General features: G+C 42.5%; 1 protein-coding gene across 12 annotated transcripts in view; it reads right to left on the bottom strand.

Moving 5' to 3' along the window:
- Positions 1-2,721: 2,721 nt before the first annotated feature.
- The window catches only part of HMBOX1 (homeobox containing 1), a 109,738-nt gene continuing 89,337 nt past the window's right edge, over positions 2,722-23,122 (bottom strand). For 4 of the 12 annotated variants that reach the window (XM_062573292.1, XM_062573293.1, XM_062573291.1 and 1 more), the window contains exons 7-11: positions 14,745-14,827; positions 12,581-12,676; positions 10,877-10,971; positions 10,545-10,676; positions 2,722-7,357 (exon numbers count right to left, since the gene is read on the bottom strand). In XM_062573292.1, coding sequence (XP_062429276.1) covers positions 7,220-7,357; positions 10,545-10,676; positions 10,877-10,971; positions 12,581-12,676; positions 14,745-14,827 — 544 coding nt within the window. In that variant the 3' untranslated portion in view covers positions 2,722-7,219. The remainder of the gene's footprint in view (positions 7,358-10,544; positions 10,677-10,876; positions 10,972-12,580; positions 12,677-14,744; positions 14,828-23,122) is intronic. The other 8 variants (XR_009958054.1, XM_062573300.1, XM_062573298.1 and 5 more) reach the window with 8 other exon arrangements.

Genomic DNA, 23,122 nt, shown 5'->3' on the forward strand with positions numbered 1-23,122 from the left:
AAAAGATTTAGCAGAACCGTGCCGTATGTTTGGATCAGCAGAATACAGCCACTTGCGTTTAATGAAAGGGGGAAGAGGGAATAAATGGTCCAGAGAGAACGTTGTGCCAAAGCAGCTGAGCGCAAGATGCACTGGACATACGGAAACATCAGAGGCTCGTTACGCAGTTCACTGCAGTTCAACGGTATCGGCTCCCTCGTGCCTAAGCTGTTGGCCAGAGGACTCCGAAGCTTACTGGAAAGAACAGGGAAGAGCATGACGCTGCAGCTATCGCACGTTATTCAGTTTTCTGGATCAAAAAAGGAGCATTTAAAGACGTTCTGTGGGTTTTCCCCATGCCAAACGGCAAGTCCTTTTCTGTTTCCACGACGTAAGCTGTCAGTACAACCTCCTAGATACGGCGCTGACGGGCACGGGCAGACATCACGGGCTACGAGTATTTAGCTACTTTTTTCCATTAAGTAGGAGCTCAAATATGAAATGGATTTTCATGAAGAGACTGTGGTAGAAGCAGCTCGAGGAAAACAGCGTAGTTTTGTAGCGATTATATTGTAATTGTGCCGATCCCACCCGAGCCGCTGCATCGCGTACGTTCGACCGTCGCCTTTGTGGAATCAGGCAGGGACGAGCAATTCCGCGCTGCCTCGGAGTTATAAAACCTAAGGCCAAGGTTAGGGATAAACCACTCCTTAGACATTTGGATTTTTCTCCTCACACCTCTGTTTCACCGGTGCCACCAAGAATATTTTCACTTCTTTGTTTATATTTGCTGGACAAAAACCAACATCAAAATGACTGCTGCCATCTGCCAACAGTCCTCAAACTGACCAAGTCCACCTTTCTAGTTATAACACATTTCTCGCAAAGGAGAAAAATAATTTTTGTGTATTTTAAATTCTACTTTATAGCTGCCATCTCTAGAATGCCTCTTTTTTTTCATTAATGTGCAATATCTTAAATTGGACAGTTTATATCCCATAAATTAGACAACTCTAATAGAAATTAAAAGGAGAGGTTTAGGGCTATGCCTTTCAGCTTGCCAAATGCCTGTTGGCCAATAGGTTCAAAATCCTGAGTATATATCCCAAGCTGCACAAAAGCCCAGGGGGGGAATGGTCTATTCTGACATGTCTCCGCAACTCATCTCCTTGGGAACTGCAAGGTACTTTTGGTCAGGCCATCAACTATCCCTTCCAAGAAATCACAGTGAAAATGCCCAACTTCACAGAACTCCACTAAATTAGCCAGGATCACGATACGACCCCAACGACTGCGACTAAAAGGCATTAAAACACATTAAAACCTACAGCTGCCTTGTAAGGACGAATACGACGTTAGATCACCGACACACAACACAGTTTGCAAGACCAAGCCTACCAACAAAGGTTGCTGCCAAACGATAAGCGCTACACCAAACTCAAGATTATTGCCTACAAACTCAAGATTATTGCCTACAAGCTTAAGCCTTTGATCAAAATACTATTACCAGATAAAATAACTTCCAGGAATGCAAGAGCTACTTGGGTGGGAAGCCCTGGCTGAAGTAAGAGCGAGGTTTATTTAAACAAAATCCCCACAGTTTGCTGATAATAATCTGGTGGATTTGGAAGAAGCTGATGAACTCTGGGAAACGAGGGCTACGCAACGCTCCGGCTGGGACCCACACACTCCTTTTATGAAAACTACCACCTGAAATTCTCAGGAAAAAAGGGGAAAAAAATCTTTCCCTTCTAAATATCCACAGTTACTAGTACCATGGACAAAGCTTCACACTGAACCCTAATAATTTGGAGAGCAAGGTGTGAATGCAGCTCTGTATCTAAGTTAATGTGACACGAAGCAAAGTAAAATCTTGCATTAAGTGCTTCAGGAGCAATGACTTTTGAGTTTTGCAAACTTTTATACTAATTTTGCCACTTTTATTCTTGTGAAGAACAACAAACGTTTCCTTATGAAACCCTGCTACAACTACCGTGTGGCTCTGAGTGACTCAACGACCCTGGAGGAAGGCCAGCGGGATGCTCTCATTTTATTTCGTTGCAAACAGCATCTCACTGCGAGAGAAAAGCTTTTATATTGCATAAGGGAACTGAAAAATCTTAGCGAACTCACCTCCACGTTCCTCTGCACTTTAAAGGCAGAAAGTAACATCTGGGAGGCTAATTCATCCAACGTCATCCTATACTGTCAAGTTGTGATTTCACCTCAAAGTAACATCCAAATTGGACCTGAAACTTGTCTGGTTCAGTACGTTTTCTCTAGCAGTGTCCAAGAGAAGAGACGTGCAGAAAGACGATGAGAATCCAAGCAAGTATAATGCAACTCTTTCCCACCTACAGCATTCCAGCTTCTGATAATCCACAATTACGGATTTCCTGAATCAAACAAGCTTATCGTAATAGTCACCACTGAGTTTAAATTAGCTACAATTTTACCACTTTTATGTTCAGCTACGTGGTAGTTTTGAAGTTGCCACTCACAGCAGCAAGACAAGGAAAAGACCAAATGAAGGCTAAAACTGAGCTGTAGCACAGCTGTTTTGAAAACATGGAAACCTCGATCAATTTGATGTTAGCCAATGGAACAAATAAAATAATTCACAATTCCCTGAAGAAGCGCAGAAACAGAGTAGGTAATTTATGAAATTTATTACTTATGGCTTGATTGGAACTTGGAGCCAGACTCTGCCAATAAAGCTCATCTCTTATGGGAGAACAGGCAAAATAACTTTTTATGAATAGGTGAAATAAAAAAAAAACAGAATATCTTTAAACAGGTTAACTTAGAAATCAGAACTAGAAAACACCTTCTTGATCTGAGCAACTATATCCAGAATCCTAGAATAATTTGGGTTGCAAGGGACCTCTGGGGGTCTCTATGCCCCCAACCTTGTCCAGTTGACTTTTCCCATTACCTTTCTGGCTGCAGTCCCACTGTTTGACCATCCTCAGTGTGAACATTTTTCTCTTTAGATTCACCTGGAGTTTTCCTTAATGCAACCCGTGCCCGTTGCCTGTCATCATTTTCTAGGTGCCTCTGACAATCTGGCTCTGTTTTTTACTTAAACCATCCACAAGATAGCTGAAGACCAAAACAAGATCCTCCCCCAAGCCAGTCCGAACAAACGCAGCTCTCTCAGCATCTCATTGCCTGGCACGTGCAGCAGCCTGTGGTGGCCCTACGATGAACGTCCTCCTGTTTGTCCAACACCGGACCAGTACCCCACATGTGGTCTAACAAATTATGGAGAGAAGGCACTGCTCACTTTCCTTGACCTGCTGACTGCTCTTCCTAACGCAGCCCCTATGCTGTTAGCCTTAACTGCTGCAAGAACATGCTGCTGACTCACGGTCAACTCAGCCATGTCCAATATATGAGTAACGGAATTATGCTATAACAACGTGCCTGTTTGTAGGGTATTAGAAGATGTCTCTACAACTCCAGGGTGACAAAGAATCATATGTCTGCTTGTTGCTATGTCTGTTTATTTTCATCAGCTAACTGAGCTTTTGCAAGTATCTGGGATGTCACACTTCAGGAAAAAGACAGGGAGAATTCAAAACAATATAAAAAAGTGGAGGTAGAAATTGTTGTTTTAAAAAGATGGTGGGAGACAATGACTCAAGTACTAAGGACATCATGAGCCACAAAACACCAACCAGAACTTATTCTACAAAGTTAAAAGCAATCTGTGCACATTACAGGAGAAGAGTATTTTGAGTATCTTCTTCGCTATTCACAGAACAAACAGGTAGCTCTAATCTGCCACCAGATCCATTTCAATGGAAAACACACGAGGACAAATTGCAGTAATTTCAAAACGGTTACAATAAGTTGCTACTGTAATGTAATGCCACAAAAGAGGCTCAACTTTCATAAAAATCCAGAGACAGAAACACAAACAGGACTTCCATACTGTGGAAACACACCTAGAGCAAAGGCTGAACTCCAGGACACTCACTCCACCAATTCTCACAGCTACTCAAGATCTGGAGCGTTTCTCCTGACACCATCTCACCAGTGTTTGCTCCACTCAAGCTCATTCACATCAAACTGGAAAGTTATCAGTCAACTGAATTGTCACTATGAACTTCCAGAATAAAGAAAATAAGCTGCCATCAGCATCCTGATGACAGTCAAAATCTAACTCTTTCCTCGTACCTCTTGGCCAAAGAAAAGCCAAAACAGACAGGGGCAAAGCCAGCTGAAAAAACCCCCAAACCCACCACGGAACTAAGCGTCGGCTGTTTGACACGACTGATTCCCCAGGTTTGTTATCCTTCTGGTGAGGAGAGTGACAAGCTGCTGTTTACCAGGAAGCTACAGCCGAGGAGGATCTGCCAATCTCCAGACGTTCACAAGTGTTTTATGTGTTTAACCTTCAGGCTGGATCCTGATGCATTATGAGACCCGCAGGTATCTGACAGTGACTGACAGAATTAAGGCCAGCTTATTCTACATTAGATGGCATAAATATACAATTTTAGCAGTGTTACTTTGATCTTGCATCAAATGGACCAGTATTTAGGATCTAGACATTCTAGCCCTGTTTTTATTCTTCCCTATTGCTTTAAAAAGGTAATACTGGAAACAATGACTTTTTTTTTTTTAGATGCTATAGTAAGCAATATTTCTTTTAAAATTGCAGCTGTCCAACAGTTTGAGTCTGTTCTTTTTAAAATGAAACAGCCAGAACAAATGGTGGTGGCAATCCCAACATAAAGAGGCCATCGATTATTAAAATCTCCTTACAATAAATCGTGGATGTTGCTTGTCAGCTTGGTGTGTGACTGTAGTATGAATAAGTAGGTAAAATTCCACTAAGGCTATAGTTTTTGCTCAATCATTCTGCTGTGCAAAAATAGAAATAAAAGCTCCCCCCACCTCCTTTCACTCCTTAGCACCATAACACTCTTGATATACACACTAAAAAAATAAAATAATTAAAAAAAAAACCTACATTGGTGCAATAGTAGCTGATCCAATTTCTTTCTTTCCTGAGTCTGCCCTGATGCTACTTATGAATTTGCCTACTCAAGAAAGGTAATAAAACAGAAAAGGACGGCTTCATTCTGCTCCAGCGATCTATATCTGAGGAAAGCACATAAATTTTCCAATGAAATCCATAAATGAAAGACGGGGCCAAGCCCTACCTATATATCTTCGAAGGTACCGAGACAAAGAGGTGCCAACTCCGTGCCCTCTGAACGCACAAAATCTCCTCCACGCTCACCTAAGCGATTTTCGCAAGATTAACAGATGTGAAGATGATCTAGTTTAGCCTGTGCCTTGCAGGGGTTTAGGCTGGCTAAAAACGCGCTGACGAGCCCCGTTCGCAGAGTTTGCAAGGCTACCTGGTAGCCAAGGGCGAGGAAGGGAGGAGGCATGCGAGCAAACCACGGCAGAGCAACTTCCCACCTTTTCCTCCACCTTCGCAAGCGCACAGGAGAAAAAAAGGAAACCCATCCGTCCGAACCGAGCTATCGTCCCCTCTCACGCTACTCCCACGCCAACGGGGAAGATAAAATGGAATGTTGTAGAAACACTATGGAAATTTTTATATAGCTACATACAAAAATTTACACAGTTTTCTTCTTTTTCTAACGTAACGCAGTCCTGCCCGTCTCTAACGCTTCCCGTGCTGTTTCCATTGAAATGTTTCCTCTTACCGGCAGCAACATATCATTTTATCAGGATGCCAGGAGATCATTTCCACACAATGCCAGCAGATGTAATTTTCTTAGATGCACTCACAGTTCATCATTTAGATACTAGATGACAAGGTGATCACAGGGTGACTCTGTAATGCAAGTTTGCTGTTTGGTATTTTGAATTCTCAAATGATAAAAAAAAGACTTATCAAATATAAATATCTTTAAGAAAAAAGTAACAAAAGTGCTACATATGATCAAGGAAAACTATTCCATTAGTTTCTGCTACTTAAAGTAGGTTTGCTTTACAAATATTACCACATCCATTATCAGTATGGCTTCCAATTATTAATTAAATTGCTCGTAGCAGTATAGCTTTCTCACATCTTAACAAGGACAGAGTAAAGAGAACACAAAACATTCACACCCCATTTCTCATGTAAGAGATCCTCCTGCCTTTAAACAAACCCAAAAGTCCATATTTAGGAGAATATTTATGCTATGATGGTTAATTAGCAACGGTCAGGTGCAAAAGTTCTCCAATAATCTTTCAGGCTTAGTCAGAATGTAGGCATTAGTTATACACAGATTTGTAAAAATTCACTCACCCATTTTATGACCTGATTACCTTCCTGGAAAACATTGCTTTTGAAAGTGGCAAAGTGGGGAGGGAGGGCGGCAAAAAAAGGTGAGAGGAAGAATAAAACGCGAAATTGTTAATGACAGATCAATAGAGTCTAGACCTCTTCTGAGCAGGCACTGCTAGCCATGCCAAATAATGAATAGTGGTTTTGAGAAGTGGACTGTTGTCCATTAGACATTCAGCTCATTTTTCATATGATCCCAGGCTGGGCTTCAATCATGGTCCCAGAGGCAGAAGGCAGTACTTATCCACCAAGCCACGCAGCTTGTGAGAGTAGAGGATGTCTGTGTTGAATATGTGAACATCAACCAAAATATGTGAATGTGTTTCCAATGGACATTCTCAGCACAGCACCCAAAAGTATATCAAGTCACTGTATGATCAGTGAGGCACGGCTTATTGCAGCTGGAAATTATTTATTCCCAGGCTGAAGTGGGGTTTCTAGTGTTCTTTTTACTCTCTGTTGATACTCCCAATCTGATGTCCATCGACCCTGTGCCACTACCTCAGCTTGCATCCTTTCAGTCTCAGAGAAGGAAAAGCGTACAGACTATTTTTACACGATGTCTAAGGGTATCCAAGGTTTTAAGTGTAGCCTAAGACTTGTAATTGAGGGCTGTCTAAAATACCTGGAAGCACTTTGAATGCTAAGACAGAGCAGCAAGATTTTTCTAGCCACTTGGGGCTGGGAGAGGGAGGTTGGTTGGTTGATTGATTATTTATTGGGAATTAATACTGAGAGAGTATATGCAAAGGCTGAGGGCACCATGCCATCTTCACAGAACAAGACCCTAACAGCTAACTGACGTACAAGAAACTGCAAAGTTATACTGTAAGAACACATATTAAGGACCGAGGAAAGTCTGCTAAGGTGCTACGTCTAAAACTAAGTTACTTCTTGCTTTGACCCTCCCCCTTCTCTGCATCAGTCGTCGTCTAGAGCCTCTGTCTTGATCTCGTTGGCTCCTTGCCGGGCCAATGCCAAGATGGTGTGGTTTACTGCTGCCATTTCCACGGCTAATGAAATGGGGTCCTGATGGTCACTATGGCTAGTGCTGTCATCCTGCGTATGCGGAAAGGAGAAAAAAAAGAAGCACCGTTACTCCACAAACAGAGAATCCAGCTGACTAAAACTACTGTATACAATAACGGGCTAAGGGCAGCAAACTACACGTTCAATACAGGGGTAGAAAGTGTTTACAAAATCATTTTAAGACCGATTTCCTTCACTGTGCAGACTAAGGTAAGTGGGGCAAGGGGGGTGAGTATTCTGAGGAAAACATTAAATTATACAGAGAAAAGTGACACACAATGTATGGCAGAAAACCAAGCTCAGATAGGAATCATTACCCACTGCACAAATTCATGCTATGCTTACATTTTGAATACTGTACATGGTTCTGGTCATCCTCTCTTAAGAAAAGGCATAATAGTACTAGAAAAGGCACAGAGAAGGGCAGCCAAGACAAACAGGTATGGGATGGCTTCCATATGAGGAGAAACTAAATAGAGTAGGATTACTTAGCTTGGAAAAGAAATGGCTGATGGTTGATACGGTAAATGTTTATTACAAATAATTAGTAAGTAGAGAACAATTATTCACTATTTCTCACGATCTAATAAGGAAGGACACTCACTGAAATTATTAGATAATAATTCCAAAGCAATAACAGAAGTGTTTCTTCATTTATCAGGTGAGGGGTTCACAGATTTTTAGATCAGTCAAAAGTAAAAAATGGCTTTAAAGAGGAAGTTGGCCAAATTTATAGAACGTAGTCTACCAGTAGCTATCAAAAATGAGAGTCTGAATCCTATGGAGAAACTAAACTCACATAGGTATACAAAAAAACTTACATGTAGTCCAGCATGAAAACCTCCTGGACTGCTATGAAAAACAGTGCAGTGATTTCAGGGACTGGATCTACCAAAACTCACAAGATCTAGGTGAACATTTGCCAGGTTCTTGAGTCCACTGAACTAAGTGCCATATACTTCTCCGTGTCTTTTTTCTAAAGAGCAAAGTCTCTCAGCTGCAAGAGGACCACTGTGATGTTCAGCAAGCAGAAATGAAACAGGGACACCTTGCCGCTGCCAGACTGCAGGGAAACCTTTAAAATCTATGAACAGAAAGGGCTACCTTCTCCAAGGGCCTAACGGCCACACGGTATCAGATTAGATCTGACTAAACTAGGAGAACCATTATAGGGAAGGATGCATGTTTTGGATCCTACACCAGAAAGAGACCCTGGTTCAAAATAAAAGGAATGAGAACCAATAACATCCAAATTGGAATTCCAGCTGTCACATATATTCTTCTGGGACTTGGGCAAAATCAAGGTGTTTACCCCTCTTTAAAACGGGGTACTAATACTTACCACACCATGATCTTGCGATTTTTTTTTCCAGAAAGAAAATGATAAACATTTATCACTCTTCCAACAGCCATTATGTGATCAACTGGCAAAATAATACACATTTTTAAATTGAGATGGCAAGTGGCAAATGCTGAGAGGGACAGAAAAGGCAGGACCCCGAGGTTAAAGGAATCCATCCATTTACAATGAATATAGGGCAAATACTGTGATGTGCACACACAATGCTAAGCACGCGCACATACTCCAAGGTCCTTTGTGTAATTTGTACCATGGCAAAATTGTAAGAAACAAAGTTCTGCCTTCTGGAGTTTTAGTCAGTTCATTAGTATTTGGGTGAACTTTGTGTTTTAAAGCTTAGCCAGAGTTTAATGCTGCTGTAGAAAACAGAATTTATGGTTTTAACAGCTACGGGATGTTAAATGGTCATCAGGAGAGCTTGCCATTTAATGCACTTCGCTTCTTATGTCTAACTGTACTTCACAGAGGAGCCTAGCTAAATTACTGAGAAAAGTAATGCTTAAGTACGATAAACAAAGATTTTAAAAATTTTAGTATTAATTTTGTTTCTCTTTCAAAGAATTTTGGATAACACACAAAAGAAAAATATAGTTTGAGAGTCTAAATAACACCTCATCACTTCCTGGATCTGACCGACAAGGAATGAACTGTGCTCGGCAGCAGTTTTAAAACATCTGACAACAGTCTCAGAGCAGGCTCTCATCGTCTATAGCTAGCTGAAGTCTGTTTCCAACAAATTTCCAGGTGATGACCTATAAAAAGGGCCTAAATACCCATCAGAAACGGAGCGGCTGGGAATGTCTCTGCCAGGTATCTGCCGCATTGGGCCACAGCCAAGTCTGCTAGGGACTCATTCCAGGATGCTCCATTGCTAACATGCTCCACCAGCGACTCCTAAAGAAGGAGACCTACCAATTTCTCCCAAACAAGTCAATTAAAACCAACCAACCCACCCCAGATGCTGGGCGTAGCAGTGAACCAGCTAACATCAAAACCAGAACCAAGCAAATGAATTGTTCAATAAATCCACTGGTGTCAAGCACACACATCCCTGATGGGGTTGGCCAACACTGACACCTGAGGGAAAATTGGGAAGGGGGTGCAATACCTGTCAGGAAGGTGTGTGGAGGAAGGGTCACCAACTTTAGGGTAGGTGAGGGCTCAGAGTGCGGGAAGGGGTATTCTTTTGCTAGAGAATTTAAAAAAGAAGTTGCTGTCAAGGGTTAAAAATAACCAAGAAAAATAGAGAATAGGCAAGAGTTAAAATGCAAAAAGGAAAAAAAGACAGACAGATAATATGTAAACAATCCAAATAGTGGCACATGGTCGCAGAACAATACGCAGCAGGTATGGGGCCAACTAAACGTCAACTTTCATCTTTATTAAATCCTTTCCCCCCACCCTTCACCCTATGTCTGTCAGTGTCTTGGGGACTGATCCTGAGACGCTCCTGAAAGGTACGCTCACAGACCCCCGTAAGAACGGAGAGAGCTCAGCACCTTGCAGGAGGGTGCTCAGTATCTTGCTGGGAAAGGTTGACACAGGGGATTATAAAGTGCATGGGGCAGGGGCTTACTGCTGTTCTTGTCTGGGTGCCAGATAATCAATAATTAAAACAGCTGTAACCCAGGCTGTAACGAAGACATTTCTTGCAGAAGGAAATAAAAGATGCGAGAGGGACACACATGCCTAGTGTTGCAGGGAAGCATGTCAGTGCCTGATATATCGGAACAATTGTTAAAAAGACCTGTACATCCTTTTGTGAGGGTGAATAACTAGGACAGTGCCGGGGTAAGGAGAGCTCTGGTTATGCATGGTGCCCTGGGTGAGTTAACACTCTCCTGATATTTTTCATACATTGCGTGTGGCGTGAATGGTGTAACTTGCTTGTTTGGAGCAGATCCTCCTGTCTTCTTCTACCTTCTCTGCTTCTCTGCCTCCCTCTGAACATCTTCCCTCCTCCTCCCCATTGCGTACTTGCCAAGTGTCCTGTTGTATGACAATAAATCCATGTGGGTGAATACTGGCTTCTCAACACATTCAAACAGGGGAGCTGTGCTATTCCACTTTCCCCATTACAATTATATACAAGCAAAAGGAAAGCAAGAGACATCTGATTTGCGAGAGGCAAAATGGGTCACACGTAAACTCTCCCTTTTGGGGCCACGCGGCAGAGCTGCGACACTTACCTGCTCTGAATAGTCGTTGCCATCAACATCGTCGCTGTTGGAATGACCGCCCGGACTCTGTACATCTATTCCATGGCTCTCCAGGATTGCTGCTTCTTCGAAAAAAGCAAATGGATCCCTAATTTATCTGATGCATTAGAGTAATTAAAAGTAATCATTTCTTCAAGAAGTTGGAACAGCTGGAGGAGCAGAGTTATTTCTTAGCCTCTTTCCCTTCTCTCTCCAGTATTTGGGAAGGTAGCACAGGTGGAGATACCAGTTTGCCTGAAAGTCTTCCCTGCTAACAGGATTATTTGCGGTTTGGATTAGAAATTGGATTAATTTCTAACACATTAGAATGCCAAAGGCACTCCCTGCAGATCTTCCAGCATAGTTTGGATTAGCAGGACTTGTAGGGGGGGAGGGGAAGGACACATGACTATCTGAAAATAAACAGAGAAATATTTTAAATCCCGTAAGTGCTTTTAAAACACAAGCGTCTTCATCTTCTAATATGATTCATGGGTCCAAAGCTCCCTCTAGTTCCTTTAAACCTCTTTGCACCCCTCCTCCCCATAACATAAAAGTACAGATACAGCTCCAGCTCCCCTCACCTCAGACTAACTTCGCTTTGTCCTTCCTCCCTTTGACAGACAATTTTATTTTTAAAAATAAATTTCAATTAAGTTTGAAACATACTTCAAATGCTGTAAAAGGAAACTTTTCTTCTCAGCAAATGTGGCAAAGAACTTTAGCCGCTGCTAAAGCAGACAGCAAAAGAGCGTAACACGTACCTGACATTTGCAAAAAGACTGGGTAGCAAGCAGATACTGATTTTTGCTCATGTAGATACTGCAAACTCAGTTCTGCATAGCATCCAAGTAGGTACCTAACATTTTGCAGACATTACGCAAGTCTGTTGAAGCACACTAACGTGAGTTTGTTCTCATTACACCATCTAATGTTCATTCGCATTAGGAGGTGTACTTCTTACAAGTTCAGACCAGCAGCGCCAGCTCGGAAGTGGTTTCTGTTTTGGCCTGATCGTAAGTATTTTCATTTTGTTCCAGCCATTAGTCACTGTGCAACACCACAGAAAGCAATAAGGTGGCACAGGTATAACTGGAATAAGAAGTTGGCTTGCAGAACACATTTGGTACTGGTGGCTGTATCTGAGATATAAAACAACTCATCTGGACTCTTAGATCCCTGTGGGATCTAAGCAGTGAGAAAGACATCCCCAGGTTTGGGCTGAAAAAACAAGCACATTTCAGTGGAACTTGGACACAAGAAAACTTACAACCACATAAAAGCTCTTCACAACAGCCACTTTTCATTTAAACTGCATGTTAAGGTAGTGAACTTGCAATATTCTCAATTTCCCTTATTTCCAATGCTGATATTCTAAAATTTTATTTCAGATTTTATTTGGGATACCCAAGGGGGCCTAAGCATGGGGAAATACGATTCTCCTGCCACTGATAAAATTCTAACTTTGGTTTTCAATCATTTTTCCTGCATTGGTGATGATTTTTGTTAACTTGAATTCCTACTCATTTTAGAAAAGATCTGGAACAGTGAGGAATCTGCTTCAAAAATTGTTCCACGTTTCTCTTCAGAATGCCAGAACCTCTTGTATTGTCATTAATGCAGTCTTAGGAATTTCCATCTCTCCTGAACAAGCCTAGGTACTACAGCTTGAAAGCAGGCTCTCTGATACATTACCGATATTGGCTCTTCTCTTGATTTCCTTTCTTCTGTTGGCAAACCAATTGTATACTTTAAGGGAGGTAACTCGCTCCAAATCCGATAACTTTTTTCCTATGAAAGTAACAGGGAAAAAATATGGCAGCATTGTGGCTCACTAGGTTCCAGAGGTAGGCACAGACCTTTATGCATGTGATAAACTCTTGAAATACAGACAGCAATGAAAAGCTATAATAACTGAGAATAAAGTGAATTTTATGTGAACCAGAGTACTGTGCCCAGATGTTATGGTAATAAATGCCAAATATCTCTCTAAAAACAAAGTAGCCTTTCTTCTTTTTTTAAAATCTGAAGCACAGGAATTTCTTTGCAGCTTCAACCCACTAAATCCAGCGCTGTGGGAGAATAGAGGGCTGCTCTTCTAGCTTGAGCACAAAACTGAGATTCAAAAATCAAAAAAAAAAAACCCTCAAATTCAATTTGCAGCCCTGCACAAACTGCGTACCCTTGAGCTAGTTCTCCTTCAACGTGCCACAACGGTACTGTTCAACAAGGTGTCTTCTTCAGCAGCAAAACAAATGTAGAAATTTTGTCGCCCCGCTCCCCAGTCTGCTTTCTTTCCTCTCCCACATCACTAAACACACCCTCACAACGGGGCCAGTGCAACTTCTACCTTTCGGGAAGGGGGAGGGATGATGGAAACCAGATCATTGAAGTGTTACAATTAAACTAGAGGGGAAAAAAAAAATCTGAACCACCACCAGCCAGCTACAGTTATCAGTGCAAAGGAGGGAAGCCGGGAGGGATTCAGCATTGCAGGGACCCCACGGAAACATCTTCAGCTGGCCTTGGCACCAGGTAAAACGTTTAATGTAGCTACATCCCCAGTGAGAACGAGAATCTCCCGTTTAGGCTGTTTATCTGAAAATAATTCGTCTGGCATACGAAATGTTCATACAATTACAACAGCAGGCAACGCACACGAAGCCTGCAAGCTTAAATAAGTAAGGAGAGACGGAATGAGTGAAAGACAGAAAAATAGAGAAATAGGTACCTAAACAATTTCTAAATGCTTTGTATTGGTACTACCCAAAATATTTTATCAGTCAGTCCAGAGACATAGCATTCAAGTAGCTTGTTCAAAGTTGCTAAACCAACCAGAGACACAGCCAGGAATAAAATCCTGGCCTCCTTGGTGCTCTGCGCGCTAGATTGTTCTGCTTCCACAGTGAAGAGGCAACAGAGAAAGAGGCAACAAGGGAAATTCTGACTAGATATTAGGAAAAACTATTTCACTACGAGAGTGCTCAACATTGGAACAGAAAGGTGGAAAATCTCAATTTTTGGAGATATTCAAAACTGAACTAGACAAAGCCCTAAGCAACTTGATCTAAGTTGGTACTGCTTGACCAGATGATTTCATTTGCACTGATTTTTATTCTAGCAATATATGCTTTAAATAATCCAAAATATGAGTCCTGAAAACTGCAAATATTTGATGAGTTAAAGTAAGTTAAGGCAGGTGTGACCACTAATCTGGGCTCATGAATACCACATCAAGTATTCACGTTCCCCTCTCAAATATGGCTTCTCCAGGAGCAAAGAAAATGCAATTTGTTGACATGGATTCTAAACTGAGGCCTCCTCTCCAAAAGTTACAAAGAAAACAGAAACACAGGAAAGCTGGGCCCACTACTCTGCTGAGGACCTACTCTACCATCTCCAGTAAGGCTCAGTCTCTGAACCTCAGATTTCCCATCTGTAAAACCAAACTAGTAAAACCCACTTTTGCAGAATGTTATGAAATTCTCGGATCAGTACTAACCAGTTACAGAAGAACTTTGAAATAACTGACCTTAAAGAACAAAAACCAGAACATACTTATTTTCCTAGTAATACTGCTTACAAAACTGCTTAAATGAAACGTTCAGATGCAAAACTTCTGCTTCACATCTCAACTGGTGAGAATTTAGATTTTAAAATGGCATTGACTTTCATGTTCATCCAAGTATAGCACCTCTGAATGATAGGAGTCATAGAACGCTCAAGAAAATACTTACGACTAGTTGAGAGTGCTAAATTGCTAGTAATAGCCATAAAATGAGAGGTGCTGAATTTAGCAGGAGGTGTTGAAATCTAATTGCAGCCGCCTTTGGAAAGCACACCATGATCAGCTCCTCACCTGGCTTTTGTATAACTGCATTACAGGCATTAGCAATTTCTTCTCTCTTTGCCTCATCAGGATATTGATTCTCATTGAAGTAACTGCAAAGAGGGAAAAAAAGAGAAGTTTTTTTCATAAGTCAGAGCGTGAATCTCCAAGCAGTTTCACTAAGAGGTGTCAATCGGCAGTTTACGCTTCACTCTTACAGAAGTAGCTCAGATACGACAAATTTCACATTAAACTAGCTATGCACAAGGTAATATCTGCATGCACTCATATCCACATAGTTACCACCTAAAAACTTCCCAAATGCTTCAGATAACTGAATGTTACCTCAGCATTTGCAGCGGCACCTAGAATAACATACCAGGAGATGCCACAAAGTGAGCAACGCTGTAAGTACCAGAGTTACGACCATCAAGTAAGAAGACATTGTAGACCAGGCCTCTGCGTTTTTAATTACCATTTTCTTTCTTTCTTTTTTTTTCTCCTGAAAGACCCCTTCCTACAAAGGAAGGAGCTCTTCATTATTTATTTTGATTCACGGGTTAAATGAAGTTTTCTTCCTCTAACACTCACTATACCAAACCACAGGTTGACTGCAAAGCCTTTTAACCAAAAGTTCTGCAAGAAATTTTATACATATAAACATAAATATTACACACACATAGGCAAATATTGTGGACTTTGGACAGACACGAGAGGGTTGTACAGATAAAATTACATAATAATACAGTAAGACTTCCAGAATCACTCTAGTACTTACTCCAAAAAACCCTCCATAATTTAAATTATCACAGAACATACTTTAAGTATAGCATATTTTAATAAAATTTTTCCAAATAATCACGATTTTATTGTACTTAACATGCAGTAAACATCCTATAAGAGTTAAACTATTTTCTCTTTTATCTCATTTAAGCGCTTTACAAGTTTACAAACTGATTTACATTCTACAGATCTTATCAGATCTGCATCAAAAACAACAAAATGAGCCTTGTTTACGTCAATGGGTGCTGATAAGCATCTGATAAGCCCCTGCTTATATACTACTATATTTTTCTACAGTTTGTCTATAATTTGGAATCCAAAGAATTCTTTGATCAGCTTTAATCAGTAACAGGTTCTTGGATAGTTGCTGCATATTTGAAAATAATACATTTTGCTCTATTTGCAGATCATTTAGTAGCAGGCTTACAGAGATGCAGTGCTTACTTCTTTTCCTTTCTCTCACGCCCACCAGGATGAAAGTCTACCTGCATTAGAGCTTAAGGGAGTTACAGCCTTATTTTCCATGGTCATACTCTTCTCTTCTGGTGGGTCGGCCCCAGCACAGCTTCCCTGCTAAGGAAACACTGAGTCTGGTCCATCTAGCAACCTGCTTTGGAAGAAGTGCTGCTAACGCACATCCTACTACTTCACTTCCAGTTTAAATCACCTCACTGCAAATACTAATTTTGGTCATTCAGTGTGAGTTTTTTACACTCCTACTTCATCTCCTTGCTCATACTGTTATTTGCAGGTGCAGCTCTGTCCAAAAGTTGAGTCCTGTTTCAAGGCTGCTACTCATCGACTATGAGAAATCACTCGTTAGCACAGCTAGGAGCATCGTTAATGTACCTCCAATTAATTTGCTAGAGTAGACAGCAAATGAAACCACAGAAACAGCTCTGTCTTCACCAAATGAAGGACAGGCTGCCTCTGTACTACTGATCTGGTCACTGGAGGCAATCACACAAACATCTGACTATTTTTTCCTGGACCTCTCAGAGCTGCTCTTACAGAGTACGCTGACAGACTGACTGCAACTGCAATTCCCACCAGGACTGAACCTACTCTGAGAAAAACCTGAGATTTGGCCATTACGTTAGGACAGGAGGACATCTGGTTGTATTCACTTCACCGGAAACTTCAAGTACGTGGCACTTTCAACTCCGGCTTTGCCACCAGCAGAAACACTCCCTGAATTTTCAGCAAAAGATTTCTTATTTTCTTGGCAGTATCTCCAGTCTTAGGGTATGATATTCTTTAAAGTATATTCTTTTTTCTTTCAAATATATTATTCCTTCTATTATAATATCCTCTAAAAGAATATATGCACCTAACCTGACTTGCAAATTTCAGTTTAATGGAGTTGTGTTCCGTACAAAGCTCTTTTTGAGACTGGAAATTTTGGAAAACAGACTACAAAATGCTCTTTCTGGTAGCACTAGTTGCTTTCTAGTAGCAAAATAGGGAATTCCACTCTTTGCACAGAGTGAAGAACCTCTTCCTCAGCAAATTCTGCTAGCCACAACAGCTATTTTATGGAAGGTCTTTCCTGAACATTATCTAAAACTGCCAAAAGTTTGGAACAAACACCACAAAACAAATCCCATAAAATCAGAAAAACTGAGAGATCTATACCATGGTGCCAAAACCAGAGGGTGAAACCCTGATGTCATGCTCCATTATGGGTCTCTATCATCCACAGTCACCAAGCCGTTAGATGGCACCTACTTCTACTGAAGAAATGACAGAAGATGTAAACAGCAACAAAAGCTCTATATTTGAACTGCCAGATCTCACATTGATGCAAAACAGTGAGACACCAATCAACCAAGAAAAGATGATGCAAGAGCCACTAGTTCCCCTTCTCTTGGCACGTAGCTTAACAAGATGCTGTTGACAAGCCCCTGACCGCTACATGCTTTTGCCAGCTCAAGCACAATAAACAGGTCACCTTTACTAATAGTAACAAGACTTAGGCTCACAATTACAGTTTTCGGTGATAACAGGAGAACTGCCCACGATGGAGCTACCTTTTTCAGAAGAGGACAATAAATGAGACTGCTCTTAGGGCAACGGAGGAAGCTTTTGGTGTGTATCACAATCATTTCTGGGATTCAGACAAATTCACAACTAAACCAGTAATTCACACCTTAACATATTTTACAAATCAATAAATTAAGAACATTTTTGTCTGAGTGAACCAAAGTTTATTTTCCATCATTTTGAAATCTTTCCTTTAAATTCAAAGACTGATTTCTCATCTTTCAATGTAAATGTATGCTAGTTCCTAAAAGAAAGTTGATCTCCACTTGAAAACCTGGAATGGTTTTCATCTTCAGCAAGTTTTGAAACCCTGTTTTATGAAAAAGATACTAGAAATCTGGGAAGATTTCAGACAGCTCTCTTGGTTCATAGGTCATTTTCATGGCAGACCGCAAAGCTAAGCAGATCCCAGAGGGAAGCTGGGAGGGAAAAACCCTAGTAGGTAAATTCAGTTTCTGTTGCTGGCACAGTAATCTCAGTATTTTTCTCTCCTTTCATTTGCTGTCTTCTTTGGTTTTAAGTAACCAAAACCATCATGCGACCTTGACTGTACCAGTTGATTTTCATCCTCTGCTTCCAAGTTCTCCACATACATTCTCTACCAACATATCACATTTTTCTCCCTTTACTTATTTTGAGGTCTTAATAGGACTTCTAGGTTATATCATGACACATAACACGTTTAAAAGCTCCCAACATTTCTGGAAAGTGAGTAAAAATAACTGAGTTTCTGAGATAGGAAAACCAAGGAAAGCAGTTTAGAAGGCTTCAGGACCACTTCCATTTGGTCATGCCCAAGCTGTGAACGTACTATGAATTTCTGAGGTTCATGAGACCACATTCCCTCTTTCAAATGGGAACCAAATTAATCTGCCTCCAGTTTCCTCCCAGGTATACTCTACAGGACAGGGGAAAGAGGTCAGGACGTCTGAATTCCTCTTCAGAGCTACAAAGCATGGGCTGTTCACAATCTTAAAAGCTTCTGAAGACTACAGATGACAAATATGAAGCACCATGAACTAAGAAGGAAAACAGCAGGCACAAGTAAATCCTACCGAGGCACAGTGCTTTCTAGACAAAGGGCAGCTGTCAGCTGAATACCTTCGATGAAGGAACCAAATGATCTCCTTTGTAGAAAATGACAGTTGAGGGTTAAAATGAAAAGCAGACAAATAATTTACATGAGATGTAAATTTTACCACCCGTATGATGGTAAAGAACGTAGATATCCTTGAAGCAGTTTCACTTCAATAACGCTGAAGCCGAGAAAAATGGCAGATTCGAAGAAACCCTCTTTCTTTCAGGGATAATGTGCTCAGGACAATGACGGTGAGGGAATCCATCTCGGCTCCCGGCTCCGTAATGGAAGTTAGCGCGTCCCTCCCTCTTCATCAAGATGCCCTAGTTGAACACCAGCAACGGGCGCCGATTTTTTTTGCTCGGCTGTACAGCTTGTTCTGTTCAGGCTTTGATATCGGATGCATTAGGCAATGCCTCGGTAGCGCTCCTGATAATCCACGGTAGAAGTTTTGCTCCTTCATATCAGTTTCGCAGCTGCCAGGGAAGCGTCTGAAATACCCCAAGCTACACAGCAGCAGCAGCAGCGGCACGTTCAGTGTTTTTTCATGGGCTGGATAAAAAAAGCAGCATTGCTCGATAGACCCAGGCCAGGGAAAGGCTCAGTTTCCAGCATGACATCATCGTTTCAGCTTCGAAGTGCCAAAGTGATTCAAAGTATAGACGCTCCAAGGCGATTTGCAGTGGGTTAGCTGGTACAGCAGAATTAAACACTATCGAGGTGAGGTAATTCAGGTATGTGTCCTTGGGGGAAATCTCACCGAAAAAAAGGGTAATTCATCTTGCAATCAATGTGATGTAAGAACAGACGGGTACTTATTGAAGAAGAGTTGACTTGTAGCAAGCTCCCTCCCTCCCTCAGCTTTGCGTTTGTGCTCCTGTCCTCTCATTTCCATCAGTCTGGGTAGCATTCACCAGTGAAATATTCCAGCACACTTGCTGGAGCCTAGCTCCTCCGCTGCAGACCGCCCTTCCTGGGATGCCAACTGCAGACCTGCAATCAGCTTAAGACAACTTAAGTGCGGGTTGCGACCATAAAAAATGGTCCTGTTCTCTCCTTCGCTCCCTCTTTGCAGGGAAGAAGGTTTTCCACCAGGCTGCGTGTCTGCTCCACCTTTCCACATTCTCCAAGACTAGTGTTTGTACAGCCAAGGGAGGTGGGCAGGAGACGGGGCAAAACCCACAGCTGGGACCACTTCCTTCGGTGGCAGCTCATATGTTTATATTCTCTTAAATCACAGCTAAAAGCAAAGCCAACAGGGACATGGATTGGTCTGGGGATGAATCTTGCCCATTTCCACTAGGTGCCATCTCCCCCTAGTGATAAAGACAAGATGCTCCAGCCACCAGGGCCTGAGCTCGCTGCTAAACCCTCCAGTGCTGCAAAACACATGCGAGGGTCTTTGATAAGACTGCCTGTAATTTCAGCTCCCTATCTAGTTTCCCTTCAAACAGGACCTCTGTTTTCCACGACAAATGGTGTAAAACACTTGAATATCATTACCTGTTTTGCTTCTCATTGGTGTATTTACCAGTAAAGCATCACCCCGTGGCAAGAGGGCACTGTTTCAGTCTTTATGGCTTTTAACAGCACTGTGATTTCACTGTCAAATCAATGAACATATTTCTGAAGTTATTCCGTCATCTGTGCCTGAGGTCTTCTCTCTGCCCAGCATGAGACAGACTGCAGAAAAGTGAATTCAAAGCATAATCTCATCGGAATGCGTAATTGCTAGTTTATTTCTCAGTAAATACTGGTCAAGAACATTACTAATGCCATTTTCAATGAGGTCAACTGCAGGTGCCATTCATTTTATCTACTGGTATTTCTACAGATTCTACAATACTGGTATATACAGTCAATCACCACCGTGCCCCACACTATCACAGAATCATGGAATCAGTAATGTTGGCAGGGACCTCCAGAGATCATCTAGTCCAACCTCCCTGCTCAGCAGGGTCACCTACACCATGGTAGACACGGTTGCATCCAGGTGGGCCTTGAACAGCTCCAGACAAGGAGACTCCACAAATCTCTCTGGGTAACCTCTTCCAGTGCTCCGACACTCACAGGGAAGAAATTCCCCCTCACGTGGAAGTTCCTCAGGTGGAACTTACTGTGCTTCAACTTCTGCCCATTGCCTCTTGTCCTGTCACACGGGGCAACTGAAAAGAGTTTGGCCCCGTCCCCTTGACACCCTCCCTTCAGGTACTTGTACACATTGATCAGATCCCCCCTCAGTCTGCTCTTCCCCAGGCTGAACAGGCCCAGCTCTCGCAGCCGTTCCTCACAGGGCAGGTGCTCCAGCCCTCGGATCATCCTCGTAGCCCTGCGCTGGACTCTCTCCAGTAGCTCCATGTCTCTCTTGGACTGGGGAGCCCAGAACTGGACACAGGGCTCGAGATGAGGCCTCCCCAGGGCTGAGGAGAGGGGCAGGATCACCTCCCTCCACCTGCTGGCAACACTCTTCCCAATGCACCCCAGCAGACCATTGGCCTTCTTGGCCACAAGGGCGCATTGCTGGCTCATGGTCAACTTGTCATCCACCAGCACTCCCAGGTCCTTCTCTGCAGAGCTGCTCTCCAGCAGGTCAGCCCCTAGCTTGTACTGGTGCCTGGGGTTATTTCTCCCTAGGTGCAGGACTCTGCACTTGCCCTTGTTGAACCTCAGGAGGTTCCTCTCCACCCAGCTCTCCAGCCTGTCCAGGTCTCTCTGAATGGCAGCACAGCCCTCAGGTGTGTCACCCACTCCTCCCAGCTTGGTATCATCAGCAAACTTGCTGAGGAGGCACTCTGTCCCCTCATCCAGGTCGTTGATGAGTAAGTTGAACAGGATGGGACCCAGGACTGAGCCCTGGGGGGCGCCACTAGCCACAGGCCTCCAGCTAGACTCCACGCCACTGATGACGACCCTCTGAGCTCTGCCTTTCAGCCAGTTCTCACCTCACTGTCCACTAGTCTAACCCACACTTCCTGAGCTTCTCTAGGAGGATGTTACAGGAGACAGTGCCAAAAGCCTTGCTGAAGTCAAGGTACACAACATCCACTGCTCTGCCCTCATCTACCCAGCCAGTCACTCCATCAGAGAAGGCTATCAGATTGGTTAAGCAGGATTTCCCCTTGATGAATCCATGCTGGCTACTCCTGATCACCTTCTTCTCCTCCGTATGTCTGGAGATGACCTCCAGAATGAGCTGTTCCATCACCTTTCCAGGGATGGAGGTGAGGCTGACTGGCCTATAGTTGCCCGGGTCCTCCTTCTTGCCCTTTCTGAAGACTGGAGTGACACTGGCTTTCTTCAAGTCCTCAGGCACCTCTCCAGTTCTCCAGGACCTTTCCAAGATGATGGAGAGCGGCTTGGCAATAACATCCGCCAGCTCCCTCAGTACCCGTGGGTGCATCCCCACCTGCGCCCACGGATTTGTGGATGTCTAGCCTGCCCAGAAGGTCTCTAATCCTTTCCTCCTCAACCAAAGGAAAGTCTTCCCTTCTCTGGACTTATGAAGTGCCATGGCTATTTTAGACTGAGCAAAACTGAAGCGCAAAAATATCCACCCACAGAAAAGCTCTCATAGAGCTCAGGATTATACTGAAGTCACCATCTTTTCTTTCTCCCAGGACTGCAAAGCATAACCAAGAGTTTAGTTGCTACCGGAAACATCTGGTGAGGCGTTTCTGCGCTTGAGAGCAGGCAAGGATGGGAACCGGTCACGATGGGGAGAGATGAACTGGAGACCAGGCACTCCTGCCAGCCTGACTACAACTTCCATCGAGGCAAAAAAACAACAAATCTTCCAAAACCTGGTGATGATCCTGACTGCTACAGCTCTTTACTGCTTTCCCAACAGCACCATCATTTGGCTGAGGGCTTTGGTAGGTCCATGAGTGTTAAGGATTAAAGAAACCACTGTGGGACTCTAGCTTGACCTCTTGTACAACAGTGACCAAAGTTCCTCAGCAATTCTGGCATGAAGTCCAGATCTTCTGTTTGACCTACCAAGATATCCAGTCCCAATATAAAAATTCAGGATTTTATCCGAGGCAGACTCTACCATAACCTTAGATAAGCTTTGCAACGAAATTTTAAGAATCTAGTAATTACTTTTAAGAAGCCTCATTAGCTTTCAACCTCAAGGAATTGCAATACTTGTTCTCTAGGAAGAGAACACTTTTAAAGCTTGCTATAAGAGATGTTTCATTCTTGTACTTTTTTAAATGGAAAATGCAAATCTGGAGGAGAGATTTAAACAGAACTGGATTACTTAGAGCACCAGACATTACATTTTAAATGCTATTTCACACATTAAAATTTGTGTACATAAATTGTACGGTCATTTCAGTACACATTAAAAAACTCATACACAAGAACTGAATCTTTATCCTGGTTTTACAAATCAGTGGTTAAACTCTGAGACATGTTCATTCTACTGATGTTTCCTAGCGGGAAACTACTCTGCAATGTAGATTAAAATGCCAGAAATACACCTTCCACTGGAGTGCATAAG

This window comes from Rhea pennata, chromosome 3, assembly GCF_028389875.1.
Source record: "Rhea pennata isolate bPtePen1 chromosome 3, bPtePen1.pri, whole genome shotgun sequence".
In the NCBI taxonomy this organism is placed as follows: Eukaryota; Metazoa; Chordata; class Aves; order Rheiformes; family Rheidae; genus Rhea; species Rhea pennata.